The 20707-nt window shown below is 42.3% G+C and overlaps 4 protein-coding genes across 6 annotated transcripts in view; 1 reads left to right on the forward strand and 3 right to left on the reverse strand.

The window, feature by feature from the left end:
- Positions 1-9266, reverse strand: part of pgap1 (post-GPI attachment to proteins inositol deacylase 1) — a 36455-nt gene extending 27189 nt beyond the window's left edge. Inside the window, exons 1-16 of the mRNA XM_031870164.1 lie at positions 8768-9266; positions 7099-7252; positions 4792-4967; positions 4316-4487; positions 3586-3746; positions 3321-3373; positions 3151-3217; positions 2860-2965; positions 2563-2621; positions 2364-2447; positions 1377-1426; positions 1179-1230; positions 1023-1100; positions 456-531; positions 310-383; positions 168-219 (exon numbers count right to left, since the gene is read on the reverse strand). Coding sequence (XP_031726024.1) covers positions 168-219; positions 310-383; positions 456-531; positions 1023-1100; positions 1179-1230; positions 1377-1426; positions 2364-2447; positions 2563-2621; positions 2860-2965; positions 3151-3217; positions 3321-3373; positions 3586-3746; positions 4316-4487; positions 4792-4967; positions 7099-7252; positions 8768-8899 — 1546 coding nt within the window. The 5' untranslated portion in view covers positions 8900-9266. The remainder of the gene's footprint in view (positions 1-167; positions 220-309; positions 384-455; positions 532-1022; positions 1101-1178; positions 1231-1376; positions 1427-2363; positions 2448-2562; positions 2622-2859; positions 2966-3150; positions 3218-3320; positions 3374-3585; positions 3747-4315; positions 4488-4791; positions 4968-7098; positions 7253-8767) is intronic.
- A 62-nt stretch (positions 9267-9328) lies between these two features.
- On the reverse strand, positions 9329-11777 carry maip1 (matrix AAA peptidase interacting protein 1). The gene is made up of 5 exons (XM_031870165.1): positions 11456-11777; positions 11217-11288; positions 10831-10957; positions 10108-10258; positions 9329-9998 (listed from the first exon to the last, which is right to left on the reverse strand). Exons 1-5 carry the CDS (start codon positions 11768-11770, stop codon positions 9920-9922), a joined length of 744 nt encoding a protein of 247 aa, XP_031726025.1. The 5' UTR covers positions 11771-11777; the 3' UTR covers positions 9329-9919.
- Positions 11778-12014: 237 nt separating this feature from the next.
- Positions 12015-16897, forward strand: tyw5 (tRNA-yW synthesizing protein 5). 2 transcript variants are annotated; one of them, XM_031870176.1, is made up of 8 exons: positions 12015-12152; positions 13210-13364; positions 13477-13546; positions 13642-13686; positions 13856-13993; positions 15855-15942; positions 16072-16188; positions 16409-16897. In XM_031870176.1, the coding sequence occupies exons 1-8, from the start codon at positions 12072-12074 to the stop codon at positions 16717-16719; spliced, it is 1005 nt and encodes a 334-aa protein (XP_031726036.1). In that variant the 5' UTR covers positions 12015-12071; the 3' UTR covers positions 16720-16897. The 2 variants fall into 2 exon arrangements, with proteins under 2 accessions (XP_031726036.1, XP_031726037.1); XM_031870177.1 differs by having other exon boundaries at positions 12077-12152; positions 13448-13546.
- Positions 16898-18830: 1933 nt separating this feature from the next.
- The window catches only part of lrrfip1a (leucine rich repeat (in FLII) interacting protein 1a), a 77077-nt gene continuing 75200 nt past the window's right edge, over positions 18831-20707 (reverse strand). For both annotated transcript variants that reach the window (XM_031870065.1, XM_031870064.1), the window contains 4 exons: positions 20351-20471; positions 20186-20265; positions 19976-20080; positions 18831-19875 (listed from right to left, as the gene is read on the reverse strand). In XM_031870065.1, the coding sequence (XP_031725925.1) occupies positions 19768-19875; positions 19976-20080; positions 20186-20265; positions 20351-20471 (414 nt within the window). In that variant the 3' untranslated portion in view covers positions 18831-19767. The remainder of the gene's footprint in view (positions 19876-19975; positions 20081-20185; positions 20266-20350; positions 20472-20707) is intronic.

Genomic DNA, 20707 nt, shown 5'->3' on the forward strand with positions numbered 1-20707 from the left:
AAAAAAAAAAAAAAAAAGTCCTGCAAAACCATTTTTTTGTCCTTGTTTTAAGCACAGGACAGAAAACTATTTCGATCAGACGTAGAAAACAGAAGACCAGAATTTGTTTTTCTCACTTGCCTCTCAGGGCTTCAGTAGCCTGCTTGTGTATCACATGACAAACTTACCTTTAGTTACTTTACACTGGCTTGTAACACTAATTCTGAAAGCCTGATAGACCTGAAGACAGAGACGTGTTCACAGTTTAGTTACACAGTAGGGACAGAGATACTGAGTCGAGCCAGCACCTAATGAAACAATGAAAGCTACCTGGTCAAAGTGTTGCAGCTTGATGGTGTGAAGAAGTCCAGAGGAGTTGACCGAAATATCGCTGACTGTCAAACCTAGAAAACCCAACAGTTACTGAAAAGGAACGTGTCTTTAACAGAATCCACATCAACAGTAACACTACTCACCGGAGGACAGAACATGTGGCACTGGGACAGACAGAGTCTGAGATTCTTGTCTCTGCCACTCGCATTCCACTGTGAACTGTGGACAAAACAAATGTAATGTAATTTGTATAAATTAAAATGAGTGATAATTCAAGATAAGGGTGCTGTTCTATGGTGAAAAACGGTAATTGCCCGTGTGTTTTAGGATCTCAGGAAGTTTCAGCGTTTTTGTTTGTTCAGCAATATTTAACGTCAACATGCAGGGCTAGCAGAGAGCAGAAGAAACTTCACACAAGTAAGTTGAAGAGCGAGTCTCCTGCGTTAGCTCCGCCTACTCTCTCTGGCAGACCAACCACCTGTGTGTGATGGAAACATGTCACCAGCTGTGTGTGTTAGCATGCTGTCGTTAGCATTCAGCTCAAAGCCCAGCTGTGCAGAGGTACATCCTCACAGAGCCACTAGCAAGGCGGTTGACTCGTATGTCCCGTTACTGTGTCTTCTCTTCCAGCAGTCCAGCAAGATAGACAGACAAAGAACAGAGAGAGAAGCATCCCATCTTCAGAGAGAACAGAGTCGTTTACAATGTACCTGCTTGCCATTGAGGTTGGAGGCCGAAACAACCAGGTGAGTAACTGAAGACAAGTCACTGAGACTCAGAATCAGGATCTGAGGAGGATCACAGACAGTTATGAGCAACCAGCAGCAGCTCAGACTGGACTGCACGCTGTCTCAGAGGAGGATTACTTTGTAGGGGGGCAGTAGCTCAGTTCCCATGGACAGATCCACCGCCTGCACACTGGAAAATTCAAAGAGCACAAATGAAGAGAAATAGAAATACATTCATCATTTACTGTAATACAACAACAAAAGACATACAGCATATTCGGGACTGTGAGAAAAACTAAGATGTGCATAGAGGATACACCATTATCATATTCTTACCACGAAGAACCGTTCTTGTGCACGCAGCTGTACACCCAGCTAGTCATCTCCTGTCGAACATCAACAAATCAGAATTGAACTTTGACAAAAGTATAGATTACTTTGGTTTATACTTTACTGAATATGTGGCTTTTGTACTTCAAATCGTTCATATACAGTACATTCATCTCTATGAATCACTGAACCACGAAAGCCCCAAAATTCTGGTGATCCATTTTCTGATTGTGATCTAAATAGTTTACTCTCATGTGTTAATGACTTAAGAACAGGTGGAAATGCACTTTACCAGGGTCATCTTCACTTTTGGTGAGGAAAATGGTTTTTCTAGCATCATCTATCTATGTTACTTTTTTCATCTGAGAAAACAGGAGGCAGATGAAATACTAATTTAAAGAAGTTAAAGTCTAAAACAGGAACTATTTCCTTTCAACCATAGTTTCTACATGAAACTGCCCACAACATGGTCTGTGGATTTTCTTCAGTAGCCAGGTCATGATTTCTGGAGAGACATATTGCTGTCGAGTATTTTAATGGATTATTTTGCTGTCGAGTATTTTAATGGATTATTTTGCTGTCGAGTATTTTAATGGATTATTTTGTGACTTTGAGCACCACAAGTAGAACGCCATCTAGTTCCATTATTGTGGAGAAGAGACAGACATCTCTACGGCCGATATCTCCAACACTTGGCTGCTCACTCCAAATCAATGGAGATTGACAAATAGCGCTCCAAGGAAGAGGAAAGATATGCAAATTTGATTTTTAGGTGAACTGTCCCTTTAAGTCATGGAAGAAAAACAAACAGACATGGAAAATGGATCACCAGAAAGAGTTTTTATCTCACTTCCATCTCTGGGCTTCTGTACTAAACAAATGAAAGATATGGGTGGCGATTGGGTGGTCTAGCACTTGGCTATTGACATGGAGCTTTGTAGGTTTTAGCTCAAACCCAAATGGACAATCTGCACAACGGTGCTGAAAACTCACCAGGTTGTTGCTCCGGCAGTAGAAATGGCTGTAGGCTTTCCTGCGACTCGACAGGGCAAACAGGAAGTATTTGACCTGTCCTTCCTGTGGACAGAGAGCAACACTGAAGACGTGGCAAATAGTTTTCTGTCTGTATCACGGTTTTGTTTTCTTAAATATGTAAATGACCCATTTAATATATTGGTGCAGAGTCTGGTACCTTTGGTGTGCTGTAAGCCAGACGCAGTGTGTTCACTTCACTCCATGCTTCAGGAAAATCTGGGAAAGGGGAAAAGAACAGGACACAGGTACGAGTGGTTCCTTAATAGTGTCACTCAATCAAAACTACATTCATTCGCTTTAAAGACTCAGTGAAACTCCAAATATAATACAGTACAATGAATACACATGTGGAGGTATGGCTTTAAAAGCACATGGACAGGAAGCCCAATGAAAGCTACTCGCACAGTGTCTCTGTTTATTCCAGCCTCTCCATGGGTAAGTGTTTCTCTCTAACCTAAGATGGAGATGGAGGTGTCTTGAGTTTCTCCCAGCATCCTGACAGGGTGTCTGATGAAGTGATGGTTTAGCACAGCCATTTTCTTCTCTGGGTTTACTGTGAACTAATAACAACACACTGGTTAGCTTAGAAACAGATGGCATGTGCTTGTGACGCAAACCTTATCTGAGATGTAATACTTCACGGGCTTACAACTCGTCTGTCTGCTGTGACAACATCCCTCCATTTTTCGTCACAAAGTATTTTTTCACAGACGCATTCATTTGAAAATGTGTTTGTTATTCTGACCTGTCTGGTTTCAGGATCGATGAGGTCAAAGAATGCCCTGACAGTAGCGAGGACCAGCTCTTTGCACCTGGAACACAAAGACATATACACTGCATATTAATAATCTGCATTATATTTAAATGTAGCTCGAAAGAAATACACAGTCTGCCATGTCATGCCATGTCTTTTACCAAACGATGGACAGATGGTCAGTGGACACCCAAGTCCGGGGAACTGCAGTGGCCTTGAGAAAAAACAAGAAGACATTGAAACAAAAAGCAAAGAGCAGTGCAGAATCAAACACTGACCTCTTTTGCTTCAAGTAGTTCCAGGAATTACAAACTCGAAAAAACTACTTATTTTTCTTTACCTTTCAGGTAAAGCTCCTCTTTTCTTAAAAACGTTCCAGGGTTCTTGGAAAAGTTCCACTAAATAAATTCCCTAAACAATACTTACCACTAGGGACAACTTATTGGGGTCTCCTGGGGTACAAGGCAGGGATGTCAGGCCGGAGCGGACCTGGTAGTCACGGTAACCGCCCCCCACAGACAGAACTGTGACGTTCCTGAGCTTTTTCGCCTGGTTCACCCACTTCTGTCTCACTGCAGAGTAGAAATCTACATAAAGCACAGAGACAGAAGACAAAAGAAGAGGGATTGTGGGAGTTATTGCAGTCAGCTTATTCAGTCAAATTATCCGCAGAGGTCTCCTCTCCAAAACAAACGGACACACTGACATTTCAGGTTAAAAGTCTGTGTTTCTTTGTCCCTGGTCAGCACACACAGAACGTCCTGGAGGGGCTGCGAGCCGAGCTACCGCTAACTTTAGCTCAGCTTGTTTTTCTGATAACTTGAAATATATAGTTAAAAACCACAAAGATCTTAAACGTGTATCGTAAAGATGTGGCTTAAAAATAAATAAAAAGTCCATTCACCAGAGCTTCTGGCTTGTTGGGAACATCAGCGATCATGTAACTACAAAGCTAAACAACATACATAACATAGGTCTAGTCGATTTTAGACGTTTTAAAGCAGAAGAGTTACCTATTATAACAAAGTTAAGTCATCTGAATTCAAAGTTGACGTTACAGCTATGAGCTTGAAAAGTACGAAGAAGTCTCGGACACATCTTGGAGCACAAAGTGTCGATGTACCATTTGGGAGACCAGCATGAGAGTTCTCCTTACCCAGCAGGTACGGGTCCAGGGCCAGCACCGGAGCCAGGTGGGGGGAGGCCTGGGTGAAGATGAGGCTGACCAGATTGGTGTTGAAGCGGGGCAAAGTGAAGAGCGCCCGGGCCACCACTCCTCCCATGGAGTGACCAACAAGCACCACACTCTGAGGCGGAGTCTTCAGGTGCTGGAGAGCAGGAAAAATAGAAAACGGATTAGTTAGAAACTTAACCCACTTATAATAACATTAGGGTTATATGATTACCAGATAGTTACAAAATAAAAGGAACGCGAGTTGATAAACGTATGAATATTTTCTACTGACGATGCATTCTGATTGCACTTGTTACCATTGGCTATAATTAGCTATTGTTGCCATGTCAGCTTCTTTACTAAAGCAAGACTTACAAGTCAGAGAGATTAATTATATGCCTTAAAGTTTAAATGTAGCAGCTGATGAAATGCGATATGTATCTAGAACCCTGTCCGACCTTGTAGAGCCTCAGGATGGCCTTAATGCTCTCATGCAGGAAGTGGGTCTGCCGGAGCAGACTGCCGCCGTACAGGGCCACCAGCTCCTCATTGAAGTCCACGGTGAACACGTTGAAGTGGAGACCGCCCTCCATGTTCTCGGCCTTCCTCAAGGCCACCGAGCCCAGGGAGCGAGCTGGGTGAGGAGAAGAAGACATTTTGATGGCGTGTGTTTTCTACAGACAGCATCGAGCACAAAATGTTTAATAACATCTTACACATGTGAGGGTCAAAGCTGGGCCCACTATAATCCCCACCACATATGCTCAGCATTGATGCTGCACTAATTATTTATATATTATTATTTTAAAAAGTATTTATATATAGCTCTTATATGCTAATTATTTTTGTAACTATTTTGAATTATTGATTAGAGTCATCACGTCTTGAGCTTCTTTGGATCCTCGGGGCGACTGTTGGTGGCCTAAAAAGAAAACTCTCTCCTTAATGCTAAGATAAAAAAGCTCATTCAATTTACAGAGTCGGCACCATTTTCCTGTAGGGAAGAGCCTTAAAACCACCTGCTCTGATTGGACACTGGTACCTCATCGAGCTGTTGTAACTTGGGAAGCCTGTCGAACACCAGCTGTTAAAAATACATCGGATGGAGGAGTTTTAACGTGAGCCAAGAAACAGCTGAAGAACAGAGAGCTTGGACCACCATCACAAACACCACAGTGTAACAGCACGATGGGTTTGTATTCACATGAAGGAAGGCGCGGGTGTTCTCCTCCTACACACAACTGATAGATAGAACGGGGGGGCGGCAGCATCTTAGAAAGGATTTGTATCACTTAGAGCTTTACTGAGTTATGAGTACGAGTACAGTCTATATCAACAAAAGGGTCCAGGTTTAATTCCCCAAGTATTTACATATGCAATTGAACTGGAACTATAATATAGAATACAATGTGTTACTGTACGTCTGTGGCACTCAGACCCAAGCACACATGTTCCTACTGAGGGCATAATGGATCACAAATAAGATTGTTTTTAAAAGGCTGTGTCATTTTCTGAAACAACTGAGCTCTGTAGTTTTTAGCAAACGTTACATGAACAGGAGTCAATTGTGTTTCTACAGAGACTACTTTCAGCAGAGGATTAACACAAATGTGGTGCTTTACTGAGTGTTTATGGCAGCAGGACGGTGCATGTGAGATTTACTCAAAATAAACTACAGAGTGGCTCATTGATGTGCTTTTAATAGTTTTTGGGCAACTATGGGGCTCAATGGCACAGAGGAGGAAGATATATCAGGCTTTGGATACATGCACATCACCCGGTGCAACAGTGCGGCTCACTGATGTGGCTTTACCAGACTGTATAGAAGAAGTGGATTGGTTTGTGGACTGAGCTTTTGAAGAACCACGGTCTGCGTTTTGGCCGTCACTATCTTGAATTTTTGCAACCAGTGAACGGAAGTGACCATATTAGGACTGTGGAGGAGTGACGTAGAGACGCTGTTTACGGATCTGGCAGCGGTAGTGACCTGTCAATCACAAGGTAGCCCCGCCCTACATTATATCCTGCTTTATGGTCTGTTTGACTCTAAATGGACCATAATTTACGAAATGAACATCATGCTGTATTGAAGAAGACTTGAAACTAGAGATTGAGACCATAAACTCATGTTTACAATGTTTACTGAGGTAATAAATCAAGAGAGAAGTAGAGTGATTTTCTCATAAACTTCTATACAACCAGAGGAGTCACCCCCTGGTGGTCAGTAGAGAGAATGCACGTTTTAAGAAACTTCCTCATGGTCTTCACTTTTCAGAACCCGAGGTTGCTGCCTGAGTTTTAATAGGTTAATAGTAATATTGTCACCAACCTCATCCTTTAATTGACAAGTACAATTGGAATAATTAAGTATCTAGCTCTGGGTGTACATGTCCTTAAAAATGACACAAGAACCGTATCACAAAAAAAAAACGTTTAATGTGAAGTCCAGCACAGCGTACACAAAACTAACTTGATTTCTGTGATAAGGTAAAGCTCTCACATCCACTGCCTTAAAAAAACTGAAAGCTTGTGTGAAAAATTGTGCAGGACAATCCAGTCTGCCTGCAGGTAGATCAGGTCAGGTCGAGACTAATCCACAAAAAGCATGAAGCCACACATCCTCAAACAACCTCAGCACATCCACTTGTTGAATAAAAATCCACCTCCACCCTCTTATGCCGTTGCTGTCCAAAGCTGAAACGCACAACTACCACTTGCCTTGTTTGCTCCCGTTGCTTAAACCTAAACTATCAGCATGCACTTACCTTGTTTGTGGCTGCCTGCGTTTCCAGGCAGGAAGAGCACAGGGGCCCCGGTGAGTTTGAGAGCGCGGGTCTCCTGGGCGTACAGACCCTCCCCATAGAGGTAGAGGCCGTACGCTGGGTACAGTCTGGCCACCCGGCGAGGCAGAGCCACACGCTGTGAAGCCAACACCCAACACAGACACCGGGTTAGGAGGTGAAGTCCCACGGCCACATCATTCTTCAGACAGTTCATTAAACCTTTGTGTCACACTTGTAAAGGCATCAGGTGACACTACAGCAGTTTGTTCATCTTACTCTCCAGCTGGGTGACAACACCTCCCTCCCTCGCTGTGCACCTCACCTGCAATATTCTAAAAACCTGCGCTTAATTCTGGCTTCATGTGAGATATAATGAGAAGTTACATTCATGGTATACTTGACCCCTTGTATGTACTAGAGGTGTCCGGACTTTGTTACAGTACATTGTTCGGTACATGTGAGGACTAAATCTGGGGCTGGGCCATATTGGTTATGGCTGAAACGATTAGTTCGTTAATCTAGCGGTCGATTAGGAGAAAATTAATGTGCAGCAATTTCGATTATTTACAAATCATTTAAATATTTTTGAAAGCCAAATTGCCCAAAAAATATTTTTCTGGATGAGAGTGCTTACTGCTTTTATCCAGTATTTATTACTGCAAAATGAGTATTTTGAGGTGTTGGACGTCAACTTGGGGCGTGTGAAAGTATGATGGACATATTAAAAGCAGACCAGACAATATTACAATAACCACAATAACTGATTTCAAACCATGGTTTGTCACACTGATATGTCAGCAACATCAAATCTTTGGCTTTCACCTCAGACTTCAGGAACATTTACTGAATAATTATGGATTTTCTCATCTGCCCTGTGTCTTCATCACAGGCTCTGCTAGCATTGAGGTAGCCCTGATTCAAGAGCCCATGTCCTTTAACCACATGCACTAAGATAAAGATATGTTTCTGGTCTTTATATTCTCCCTAACAAAACAAAACAAAGCATAGACTCATGTGTGAAGTAAGGTCGATGCCCATATTGTGCATCGCCCGCAGCTGTGCTCCACTTCTGGCCAGATGAACACATTAGTTAGCATAAAGCAGAGGAGGGCGACCGACATCGCATGACTAATGTAAGCTAACGTTAACTTCAGCTGTCCGTGTCTTTAAAGAAACCTGCTCATCAGCTGAGGGGACTCAAGGATCAGCAGTTATCCGAGTACTGAACAAACGCACGCACGCAAGCACGCAAGCACACACACACACACACACACACACACACACACACACACACACACACCGCCAACCAGACAGGTGTGTGAAGAAGCCATTGAGGAAATACATGAGCTGAGAGGCAACAACACAACCCGACACCCACCGGTACCAGCTGTCGGCTAACGTTAGCAGGATTCAGGAAATAACTAGTCAGCTTAAAAGACGCTCGACAGGGATGAGTGATATTATCTGTTCAGCCTGAAACACTTTCTGTTCGCGGTGTTGAAGTGAACGAGCCATTTAACGTTAGCAAGATGCTGGAGCTTTGTTTTTGTTTTAGCATTTATGCTCGAAAGCGCGCTACAACGTAACTAGCTAGTTTGTGGTTGACGTATGTTATGAGGCGTTAAGTGGAATAATGAGCCGGGCTACTCACCCGGTACTCCGGGTATTCAAACATATAGGTCATGCTGCATCTGTTCTCCTCGAAGCCAGTCAGCAACTCTCGCAGGCCAACCGCTAGAAGCCCCAGAGCAAACCCGTAAAAGGCCACAGTGCCGAGTTTCATGGTTCAACTCTGACTCTGGGTTTTTAGATATCACAGGTGTTCAACTCTATGTGTTCGTTCTCATTCTGCGACTCCTCGCAGTAGTAAGACACCACACGGGCTGTCGTCCTCACCGGCTCAACCCGCCCAACAGGAACCACATAGTACACGAACGGTAGTGATTGGCACGGTTTTCGGCCAATGGGAGGAGAGCACTTGAGAAAATACACCAATGGGAGAGCAGATAGCGAGTGACACATTAGAAGCTTGACGTGTTTTCTTCTCTGGTTTTCTTCCATGCTATTTTTCATTTCATTGATTTTGTATTTAATTTTTAAATGCCCTTAACGTATTCTTCATTAATGTTTATATGTTTTAGCACACATTTCCTTATTTCAATTGTTAGAATAGATAAAAAAGAATTAGGAATTAAAAAAATAACTGTGCACATTTTTCATTTCTCAAATCTTTAATAAAACAATCAAGGGTCTGCTGCAGCTGCATCGAGCTGCCTTAATCATTGCAAAGACGGTACATATATAGCATGTACTTCAGAGTCGGGTTACTGCAACAGGTTGTGTGGGGTAAAAAAAAAAAAAGATTAAAAAAAAAAAGAAAGACATGTTTTTGTGTGGAGACAAATCTGGCAGATTGAATTGTAACACCGTTATACCACACAGCCCTACATATAAACACAATAGTTTTAGTTCAAATAAGAAGTTCAAGAGATCACAAACCTGCTGTAGCCTAGTTCTGATCACTGTTTTGAGGTATAACACTGTTAACTGCACACAGATCTCTGCAGTCTCTATGATATAGATGAGTCGGCTCATGTGTCTTTTCTACAGTGAATAGTGAGTGAATCCAAGTTTGTGCTGGTGCTTTCCTCTGACCTCCCAGTGAGGCGATGAGACATGTTTTCCCTCTGTGGATTACCTTGAGCTGCTTTGTTTTACTCGATTTAATGAAAGCAAATACTGAGGGCGATTTCATGTCTTTGATTCGTTTCCAGTGGCACAACTGCCACAAATCAAAACTACCTTAATCCAAAAGCTTGGAGTGCTCTATCCTCGTAATGGTCCAGTCTGGAGGCACTCCCTTAGTGAACTCCCTTTGGAATCTGTCAGAAAAGACAAGAAAGATCAGCACTAATACTCTAATACACACAGAGCTTAGTTACATTCTATATGCCCGAGTCATTACACTCCTGACAGAAATGATATGCTTACTCATAGTTTGCAGTTAGGAGCCTCTTCGTTTCTGCTTCTCCCTCTCCACCGATGTCCACCTGGAAGACACGGGTTCCCTCCATGGTGTCGTTAGGAAGATGTGCACTTGTCAGATACCAGAAACGCATCAGAATACTGACAAACTTTCTCCCTGGAAAAACAGAACTGATTAGCACAGCACAAAAAACACACAACATCCATTGCATGTCTGTCCGTTCCGTCCTGCAGGAGGGATCCCTCCTCTGTTGTTTCCCTCATTCTTTCCCAGTAAAGTTGTTTTATTTATTTATTTATTTTTGGGAAGGGCCATTGGTTCCTACTGAAAAAAAAGCCTCAGCAATTTACCAAAACATCTGGGCACTATAATATTTAACAAAGGTTATTTCAAAGAGGAGTAAATAATGCATTTGTTGGGGACTAATTTCAGCTGTGGATTAATCCCCATGGTACTCTGGTGAATATTTACAGCAGCAGGAGGGTGCATTTGGGATTGAGTCAGAATAAACCACAGTGTGTGTATTCCGGGTAATGACGGAACATGTCACCCAGTGAAACAGTGTGGCTCATTGGTGTGTTTTTAATAGTTTTGGACAACAATGGAGCTCTATATTACAGAGGAAGACGATATATATCAGGCTCTGATACACACTATTTCAGTATTTGGTAGTCGGATCAATTCATTGGTTTGTGTCTTTTCATGGGAGGTAAAGACTTCATGCTGACCATTATCATCATAGTGGATCCCCACATCTCCAGGTGTCGTATACATGATCTCATCAGCGTCTGCAGACAGAGCTTTCTTGTGGCTCGATGGCAGCGCGTTGCACTTTTCCTCCAGCTTTGCAATCAACTGCAAAGACATGGAAATTAGATAAAGCTCAACTTGAGCAGCGAGATCACACCCGTTATATACAAGATTAACATACCAAAAAGTCTGTTCTGTTATGTTTGGTAGCAATACGTTAAAATTAAGATTTTCCAATATGATCAACTGAAATATGTGTCTCTACAATGTATTGATATGTTGATATATATATATATATATATATTTTTTTTTTTAAGTTAGAGAATGAATAATAAGTTTGGACTTGCTGGCTTCCCATACTTACGTCTTTAGCCACGAGCCCCTCCAAAGCTTTATACTGACACTGTGACAACAGTCTGGAGACATGGGAGAAGGCCTGCAAGAGTTAACAGAATGTCCTCAACAACAACAGAACAGAATTAACGAGGTATTAATTGAGGATATGAATATAATAAATCACGTTCAATGAATACTATAGCGTTCAGAGCAGTTGTAGCTAGCTCACAACACGTTAACACCATATATTTTCAGGTTTTTACAGACCTGCTTCGCTCCCTCCGTGAACTCTTCAATGCTGAACTCTTTATCAAAGTAAGCCCGGATCAGAAAGCAGTATATTCGGGTGCGAAACCAGATAAAAGGATTCGGGATGCCGACAACCACCACCTTCTGGTTCTGGTTCTGTCCGCCGCGGTCGGAGCTGTACTGGCGGACCGCTGCTACCACAGCAGCAGGTGATGGAGAAGGTAGCCGCCGCTTACCGGACCGGTTCAGGATGATACTTTCATTTACACATAGACGAGTAAAGCTTAATGTTGATGGAAACCTGTGACAACCTCTCAACATGGGCAGCGCCATATTTTTTTCCCCCCTCGGAAGCTTCCTGGTTCTTGTGCTTGTAACTTCCGGTGAGGAACAAATAACAAATATTAAAAATACAGACAGTAATGCAATAACATTCTGGGAATATAATTAATTTGTGTATCTACCAACCATGGACATTGTTTTGTAACTAACATACCGTACTGTTGTTTTATACAGCTGACTTTTACTTCGTCATTTTTCGTTTCGACGGGGAACACTAACAATGTGACGCCCGTTCAGTTCACGAGCTGTTTACTCTCACCAGCTCGTGCATTTCTAAAGCAAATCATGTGAAATGGAGCTGCAGGAAAAAGTACCTGTGCCAATATTTACAGAAGTAGATAAGGACGTGTTTCTGCGAGATATTTATCCCGAGGTAAGATACACCCGCGCAGCTAGTGTTGGTCCACACGGCTTAACGACACTCTCCTGCTGTAACCTTACCTGACTGCTGCTGCTTCTTAGACTTGTTTGTTTCAGCTTACATTGTCAGGTTTTGCTTATCCTGGTACACAAGACAATGTCTCAGATTATGTCTACTGGTGATGTTGACAAGAATTAGCTAATGACAGGTTAGTTCATAGAAAATCAATCACTTACAAATTCATGAATCATTGCAGTCATTTACTGAGCAAACACACTGCTTGTCTGTGTTTAGATCACTATTAACTGAATACCTTTAGGGTTCAGCCCGTTGGTTAGATAAAACTACCAATCTGAGATGAAGATGGCACTTTCAGCTCTGGGGAACTGTGATGGGCATTTCTCACCACTCTGTGACAGACTAAAGTGTTTTTGATACATTGATGAAGTGATTCATCCATAATGACAATAATCATGAGCTGCAGCCTTAAGACAATCTCAAGTTAGAGATTTGCCTCGTAATGCTCCCCGCTGCTCTCCAATGTGTACATGAACTGTTCAGAAACACTGGAAAAACAGTTTCATTTCAGAGAAATATTTATTGTCATGCAGAATCCACTATCTGACACTTTGTTCAGGGTCTTAAAGCTACTCTAGTTTTTTGGAGTTGCACGCTCATAAAAAGACACGTTAAATAAAGAATGGTATTGATGTAACGTTGAGATGTCCTGACTTAAGTAGTTTTGCGTTGGCACCTGTTCATTAGACCCTTCCAGCCTGGTAAACATCCACATCTTTCAAATTCTTATGACCTCAGTTTAAAACCAAATGTCTGATGACATCATCAGGGTTATTTTCCACAGAGGGCATTATACAACTGTAATGACAGCCTGAGCACGAGTACTCCCCACGACAAGTAAAGTTATCTTCATGTGTAGAATTGTTGGAGTGGCCCTTTATGTTATATATAATGTTATGTAAGATATTGGATCCTGGAGTACATTTATTTGCCATCAGACAGAGTGTACAGATGTGCATCTACAGCTAAATGTACGCCGATTTGTTCCCAGCGCAGACCAGCCGTCCTGAGAGGCACGTGTCTCGGACCATGCCTGGAGAAGTGGACGGTGGAGTATCTGGGACAGAGAGGGGGAGACAAGGAAGTGAAGATCCACGTGTCCACTGTGCCGCAGATGGACTTCCTGCACAAAAACTTTGCGTACAAGTGAGCGCACTCTCTTTCTCTCTGTCTCTCTTTCTCTGTCTCTGTCTCTCTCTCTCTCTCTGATCAATACTCCTTCTCTGCAGAGTTCTCAGCTACACATCTTTATTTACAGGACTCTGCCATTCAATGAGTTTGTGAAAAGGGCATCTGAAAAAAAGCACTCCGACTTCTTCCTGTGTGAGGTAAGGATCATAATATATATAAAAATATAAATAAATAAATGTACAGTATGTTGTGAGTGTCTTTTAATGCCACTCTTTCCTTGATCTTATGTTAGGACGAGAGCTATTATCTTCGATCACTGGGAGAGGACGTTCGAAAGGTATTAAGAAGATCTATGAAATATGTGAAGATAGAGCTAGGTTAGGTTTTGTACCTTTCAGATTGTGCATCAACTAACATTGTATTTATGGCAAAAAAACAACCAAAAACCGTCTTCAGTCCAACTCGGCGAAAGCTCTTGACCAGGAATATAAATGTCTTTCTCTCAGGAACCTGCTGATCTGAGCAAACAGTTCCCGGACATGGCGGAGGACTTTCACATCCCACAGTTCTTTGAACCCAATCAGTTTTTCTCCAGTGTGTTCCGCATCAGCTCCTGTGGTCTGCAGCTGTGGACGCACTACGACGTGAGCGCCCTGCATTTAGTTATACTTTATTTTTTTCCAAGTCCTACGGTGGACTACGATGTCATGAAGATGCAATTTGGATGTGCTGTCCTTATTGGCATATACAGTTGTGTAAAAAAGAGTTTGCCCCCTTCCTGATTTCTTATTTTTTTGCATGTTTGTCACACTTAAATGTTTCAGATCATCAAACAAATTTAAATATTAGACAAAGATAACACAAGTAAACACAAAATGCAGTTTTTAAATGAAGGTTTTTATTATTAAGGGGAAAAAAAATCCAAACCTACATGGCCCTGTGTGAAAAAGTGATTGCCCCCTAAACCTAATAACTGGTTGGGCCACCCTTAGCAGCAACAACTGCAATCAAGTGTTTGCGATAACTGGCAATGAGTCTTTTACAGCGCTGTAGAGGAATTTTGGCCCGCTCATCTTTGCAGAATTGTTGTAATTCAGCCACATTGGAGGGTTTTCGAGCATGAACCGCCTTTTTAAGGTCATGCCACAGCATCTCAATCGGATTCAGGTCGGGACTTTGACTAGGCCACTCCAAAGTCTTCATTTTGTTTTTCTTAAGCCATTCAGAGGTGGACTTGCTGGTGTGTTTTGGATCATTGTCCTGCTGCAGAACCCAAGTGCGCTTCAGCTTGAGGTCACGAACAGATGGCCGGACATTCTCCTTCAGGATTTTTTGGTAGACAGCAGAATTCATGGTTCCATTTACCACAGCAAGTCTTCCAGGTCCTGAAGCAGCAAAACAGCCCCAGACCATCACACTACCACCACCATATTTTACTGTTGGTATGATGTTCCTTTTCTGAAATGCCGTGTTACTTTTACGCCAGATGTAATGGGACATACACCTTCCAAAAAGTTCAACTTTTGTCTCGTCAGTCCACAGAGTATTTTCCCAAAAGTCTTGGGGATCATCAAGATGTTTTCTGGCAAAACTGAGACGAGCCTTTATGTTCTTTTTGCTCAGCAGTGGTTTTCGTCTTGGAACTCTGCCATGCAGGCCATTTTTGCCCAGTCTCTTTCTTATGGTGGAGTCATGAACACTGACCTTAATTGAGGCAAGTGAGGCCTGCAGTTCTTTGGATGTTGTTCTGGGGTCTTTTGTGACCTCTTGGATGAGTCGTCGCTGCGCTCTTGGGGTAATTTTGGTTGGCCAGCCACTCCTGGGAAGGTTCACCACTGTTCCATGTTTTCGCCATTTGTGGATAATGGCTCTCACTGGGGTTCGCTGGAGTCCCAAAGCTTTAGAAATGGCTTTGTAACCTTTTCCAGACTGATAGATCTCAATTACTTTGTTTCTCATTTGTTCCTGAATTTCTTTGGATCGCAGCATGATGTCTAGCTTTTGAGGATCTTTTGGTCTACCTCACTTGGTCAGGCAGGTCCTATTTAAGTGATTTCTTGATTGAGAACAGGTGTGGCAGTAATCAGGCCTGGGTGTGACTAGAGAAATTGAACTCAGCTTTCCAAAGATGTGATAAACCACAGTTAATTTATGTTTTAACAGGGGGGGGGCAATCACTTTTTCACACAGGGCCATGTAGGTTTGGATTTTCTTTCCCCTTTAATAATAAAAACCTTCATTTAAAAACTGCATTTTGTGTTTACTTGTTATCTTTGTCTAATATTTAAATTTGTTTGATGTTCTGAAACATTTAAGTGTGACAAACATGCAAAAAAATAAGAAATCAGGAAGGGGGAAAACACTTTTTCACACAACTGTATATATATACACACAAGTGCTAATTCAATACTTTAATTTATCTCTCACAGGAAATAATGTTGAGTTTCTAAGTGGGTAGCCTCAGTAAACTCTCCCTCTTCTGGTCTTTGCGGTTCATTCCTTCAGGTGATGGACAACCTGCTGGCTCAGGTGACGGGGAGGAAGAGAGTGGCTCTCTACAGCCCCCAGGATGCATTGCACCTCTACCTGTCAGGCAAGTGGCTGTGCGAAGATGCCAGTTTGTTTGATTGCTCAAAATATGCTGTATCAACCCCACTAGGAATGGGTGTGTTATGGTTTATAATATTATAGTGCCTCTTTTCATTTTAATTCAACCCATCAGGTGATAAATCGGAGGTGCTGGACATCGACTCCCCGGACCTGAATCAGTTTCCTGAGTTTGTGAAGGCAAAGAGATACGAGTGTGTGCTGGAGCCAGGGGATCTACTTTTTATCCCTGGTAAGTAAAACTGTCCACATTAAGCGAGTCCTCCTGCAATGGCACCTACTAGATATATGACATCATACTGTCATGCTTCTCATGTAACTCTCACACCAAACTCTTGTGACTCACAAATCCCGGTGGACGCTTCGTATTGGAAACACACCGCACACTACAGTAACTTGGCTTCTCATATTTGAAGGACTTGAAATAATCAGGGTGTCCCTGCTTTCCTCAGCGCTGTGGTTCCACAACACCCTGGCCCTGCAGTTCGGTGTGGGCGTAAATGTGTTCTGGCGCCATCTACCTGCCGACAGCTATGACCGGAAGGACCCGTATGGTAACAAAGACCCCGCAGCCGCGACCCGGGCCCTTCAGGCGCTGGAGAGGGCGCTACGCACTCTGGACGAGCTCCCGGACGATTATCGGGACTTTTACGGGCGCCGAATGGTCCAACGCATCCAGAAGCGGACGTACTGTGACGGCCAGTCGAGCACAACTACACGGGACGGAACGTTATCCAGCAGCCAGTTCACCAAACCTGGATGAGGGTTGGAAGTTGAATGTGATTTTAACAGAGCATGTGGACGTTTGGATGAACAAAATATCAACATGAGGCCATAGTCACCATGACGTCATCCGTTGGTTTGTTGAATGCTGTCTTGAAGCCTCGAGTTTAGCGATTTGGCTGCCGCCATCTTGGCTTTTTTGCAACCAATGAACAGAAGTGACCTTATATGGAATGACGTAGAGACGCCGTAAAGGTCTCTGGTATCACAGTAAGCCCCGCCCTAAAGCATACCCTGCTTTATGGTCTATTTTACTCTAAATGGACCATAATTTACCAAATGAACATCATGCTGTATTGAAGAAGACTTGAAACTAGAGATTGAGACCATAAACTCATGTTTACAATGTTTACTGAGGTAATAAATCAAAAGAGAAGTAGTCATTTTCTCATAGACTTCTATACAACCAGAGGAGTCACCCCCTGGTGGACACTAGAGAGAATGCACGTTTTAAGAAACTTCCTCATGGTCTTCACTCGTCAGAACCGGAGGTTGCCGCCTGTATGGGGCTAATTTCCAGGAAAGAGGTAAACCATTTTCAGAATTCATACATGTTATTCCTAAACTATGTGGTATAAAGTGTGCTGCTCCATTGACGACAAATTGGTAGAGATGTTCTAGATGACACTGAGCACCCAGGAGAATGTTCCGGGTATAAAGGTACATTTTCTGTTTCACAACACTACGATAGAATGAAGCTCTTTTGGGTATAAAAAGTAATAAAACTTTCTATGGTTTCACAGAATCATCCCATTCATTGTCTATTGAGCAGCCTCCACACTTACTACTTGATGACATCACAAGTTAGAGACTTCCTTTCTCTGGTTTCAGAGAGAGCAGCTCATGTTCACAAGTATTGATTGGACTTTCTTAGGCCATGGAAATAACATATTGGACTTGGTCATTTAGTTGGTGTTCCCCTTTAATGTCTCAAAAGCAACTATATGGTGGTTTCTTGCTGCGAAATTTACAGGGAAGCACTTTGCTGAAAACTATAACAATTATTTGTGGCCAACACATAGCATAAAGATGAAAATAATGTAGCACCCCGTTAACACCAAAGCCTTTTTTAATGCATTAGCAAAAGTCAAACTGTTAAAAATGATATTTCAAGAGTCCCTCTGTTTCTTCAAGAACAGCTAGTGTTCCAGCTACAACAGCACTCCTGTTTCTCTTAGAGCATGTCTGCACTTCACCTTCAAATATGTATCTTGAACTATTCTTTAACATTGTATGTATTGTTTCAGAATCTAATACATACAGTGTGCTGCAGACCACGCTGCATAACTACTGCTTTATTACACATTTTTTGTGCCGATGTCACCTTCATCAGGGAGGAGTTTCTCCATCTAGTTAATCGGTCGTGTTACTTTAAGAGTTATTCAAATCTTTAAAATATATTAGACCATTATAAAGCATTTTAATCTATTGGGAGTAAACATTGTAGATTGTAAACACAAATTTGAAGAGAAGATTGCGGCGTTGTCTTGAATTCTTTGGATTTTAAGATTTTTCTTGAATTACTGCAAAACTACAGCAGCACATTGCAGCCATCACAGAAACACATTTGCTCCCTTTAGTTGAAGCGTTAGTTTGTTTTAATGAATAATCTTTTTCATGTTATAACTAGATGCTTTTCATAATATACCATTTTGTTATTATATAGTTAATCAGTTCATTTTTGCAATAAACTTTGTTGTAACATGAATGTGCATACATAAAATTACAGCAAACTTAAAGTGCATCATGTTACAAGTCTCCTGTAAAAGCGGATATTTGTTTCTTATATTTTATAACATGTAAAGTATCTTACAACATGAAAAGGCTCATTAAAACTATTTTTACGCTGTAATTTCAGACTTTTCCGTCACAGTGGCAGCAATAAGCTTCTGTACTTTACTGAATGTATAAAGAAATTAGAAACCTCAGACACACAAGCTGAAGCTCTACTGCCTCACTTGTTCCAAACTGCTGTCAAGAGGTGAAGAATGACAACATGTAGGAAACCCAAGGAACCATTGGCAGAATAAAGCTCGGTTTACGGGGAACAACGTTAGTAAGGAAACATTTAGAAGTCTGGGACTAAAATGCTCGCGTGCACATACCAATATGTTTGGAGCTTTTATTGCACAAAGATTACAGTTGTTGAAGTTCCCTTACAAAGTTTGAAGCTTTGTAAACAGTGAAGCAGCTCCTCCCCAGTGTGTTCGCTCTGAGTCCCCCATCGTCACATTCCTTCAATGAGTCTCAGCGGGTCAGTGTGTCCCTAAGAGCTGACCAGTGAGCGATACAGGAAGCAGAGAGAAGCTTGTGTCTTAGCAGAGGGGCGGGCACACACTAAGGACCTACCATTGGTGACTTCTGGACTGTTTACATTATGTGATATTGTGGTTTTTTTTTTGGGGGGGGGGGTAATCCTTTTTCTTCAGTTTTACCACAAACATGGACACCTTTAAAAATAGTTTGGCTTTGAATGCAAATGAGGAAAATATACTTCATTTTGCCTTTTCATTCACGACACACACAAAGCACTCATTGTGTTCTCCACACTGAACATCACAGTCTCGGGTCACGGACACGGTGGAGTACTGTTCCCTGCACTGTGATCCGTCTTTTATTCATTCATCTGTCCTCCATGTGAGCAAGACAAGTCAGTATCTTGAATCTCGATGAAGGCAGCAGAAAACAGGGTGCAGTGCAGCATTCTTCGTCTTCGACAACAGAGAGTGGCGCTCCGTCCCGGGACTCTCCGCGTGGCCCGTTCCCCCTTTCAGCAGAGCAGTGCAGAGGGTCAACCACAAAGACCCGCTCGTGTACGTTCTGGGTGTGTGTGCATTGAATGCTACGGAGACTTTTCATCGGACAGAAAACAGACAAAGACATGGCACATTGCTTGTTGTTGTTCTCTATTCTGTGGATATGATAACTAAGATTTTAGATTATTTTTTTTTGATTATTTTTCATGCGGTTGCTATCAGGCAGATGGAAGAGATGCGAGAGGACTCTTTTCCAGGAGATGAGCCAGTTTCTATGGAGTCTGAGCCATGCCGCGACTGGACTTCATCTTCTCCAGTCTTTTAGAGAGGTGGCTGTTGTTTGACTCTAGTTCATCGACCTTGTCCAGTGCTGATCGCAGCTGTTGGGTCACACGGGGAGAGAGAGAACAGATTAAAACAGAGCCTGTTCAACGGTCCGGCTCGTCATTTGTTTTGCAGTGTAAGAAAACAGAACTCTACCTCTCTCTGTAGTTTACGTTTCTCTGCCTTCAGCTCATCCTCCACTTTCTCTGCGTTCTCTGATGCAGACTTGTAGCGCGTCACCTGACCCTCAAGTCTGGTCACCTGGAAACCAAAAGAAAAAAAAAAAAAAAGACTTCTTAGGTGAGAATATTTACTGTTTTTTTTTTTTTTAGGTACGCTATGAATTCAGGATTCTTGTCAGCTTACATTTTGTTCCAAAGCGGTCACTTCTTGCTCTGCCTTCACAAGCTTGAACTTAAAGTCACTTATTTGCCTGCTTGAATCCCCTGGGAAGATTTAGCAAAAGCAAATATTCTTCAGTTGTCGGCGACAATGAAATGGTAAAGTGCAACTACTGATCTGTTCACTCACTCTGCAGCTCTATCAAGTTCGGATCGTTGCCGTTTTCAACAATTTCACCATCTGGGCTCGAAGTGCTCTCAGTGCCGTTCCTCTGTGTCTTCGGATCCAGCTGGGACTTCAGCTTCTTTACCTGCAAACAGCCATTAACACATCAGCTGATGAAGGAATATTGTCAACAAATCTAATGAAAATACCCCAACCCTGCTGCTACTGAAGGCATTCATATTTATAAACCCCTCACAAATATATAGTTTCATTTTTAAAAAGGCTCAGTCATTCCTGAAACAGAAACAGTGGGTCGCTGTAGGGTTTTAGCAAACATAACTCAAACGAGAAGAACTAGTGCATTTGTTGGGGACTATTTTC

The sequence above is a fragment of the Anarrhichthys ocellatus genome, unplaced genomic scaffold (assembly GCF_004355925.1).
Source record: "Anarrhichthys ocellatus isolate YVR2014 unplaced genomic scaffold, GSC_Weel_1.0 scaffold51, whole genome shotgun sequence".
NCBI classification, from domain to species: Eukaryota; Metazoa; Chordata; class Actinopteri; order Perciformes; family Anarhichadidae; genus Anarrhichthys; species Anarrhichthys ocellatus.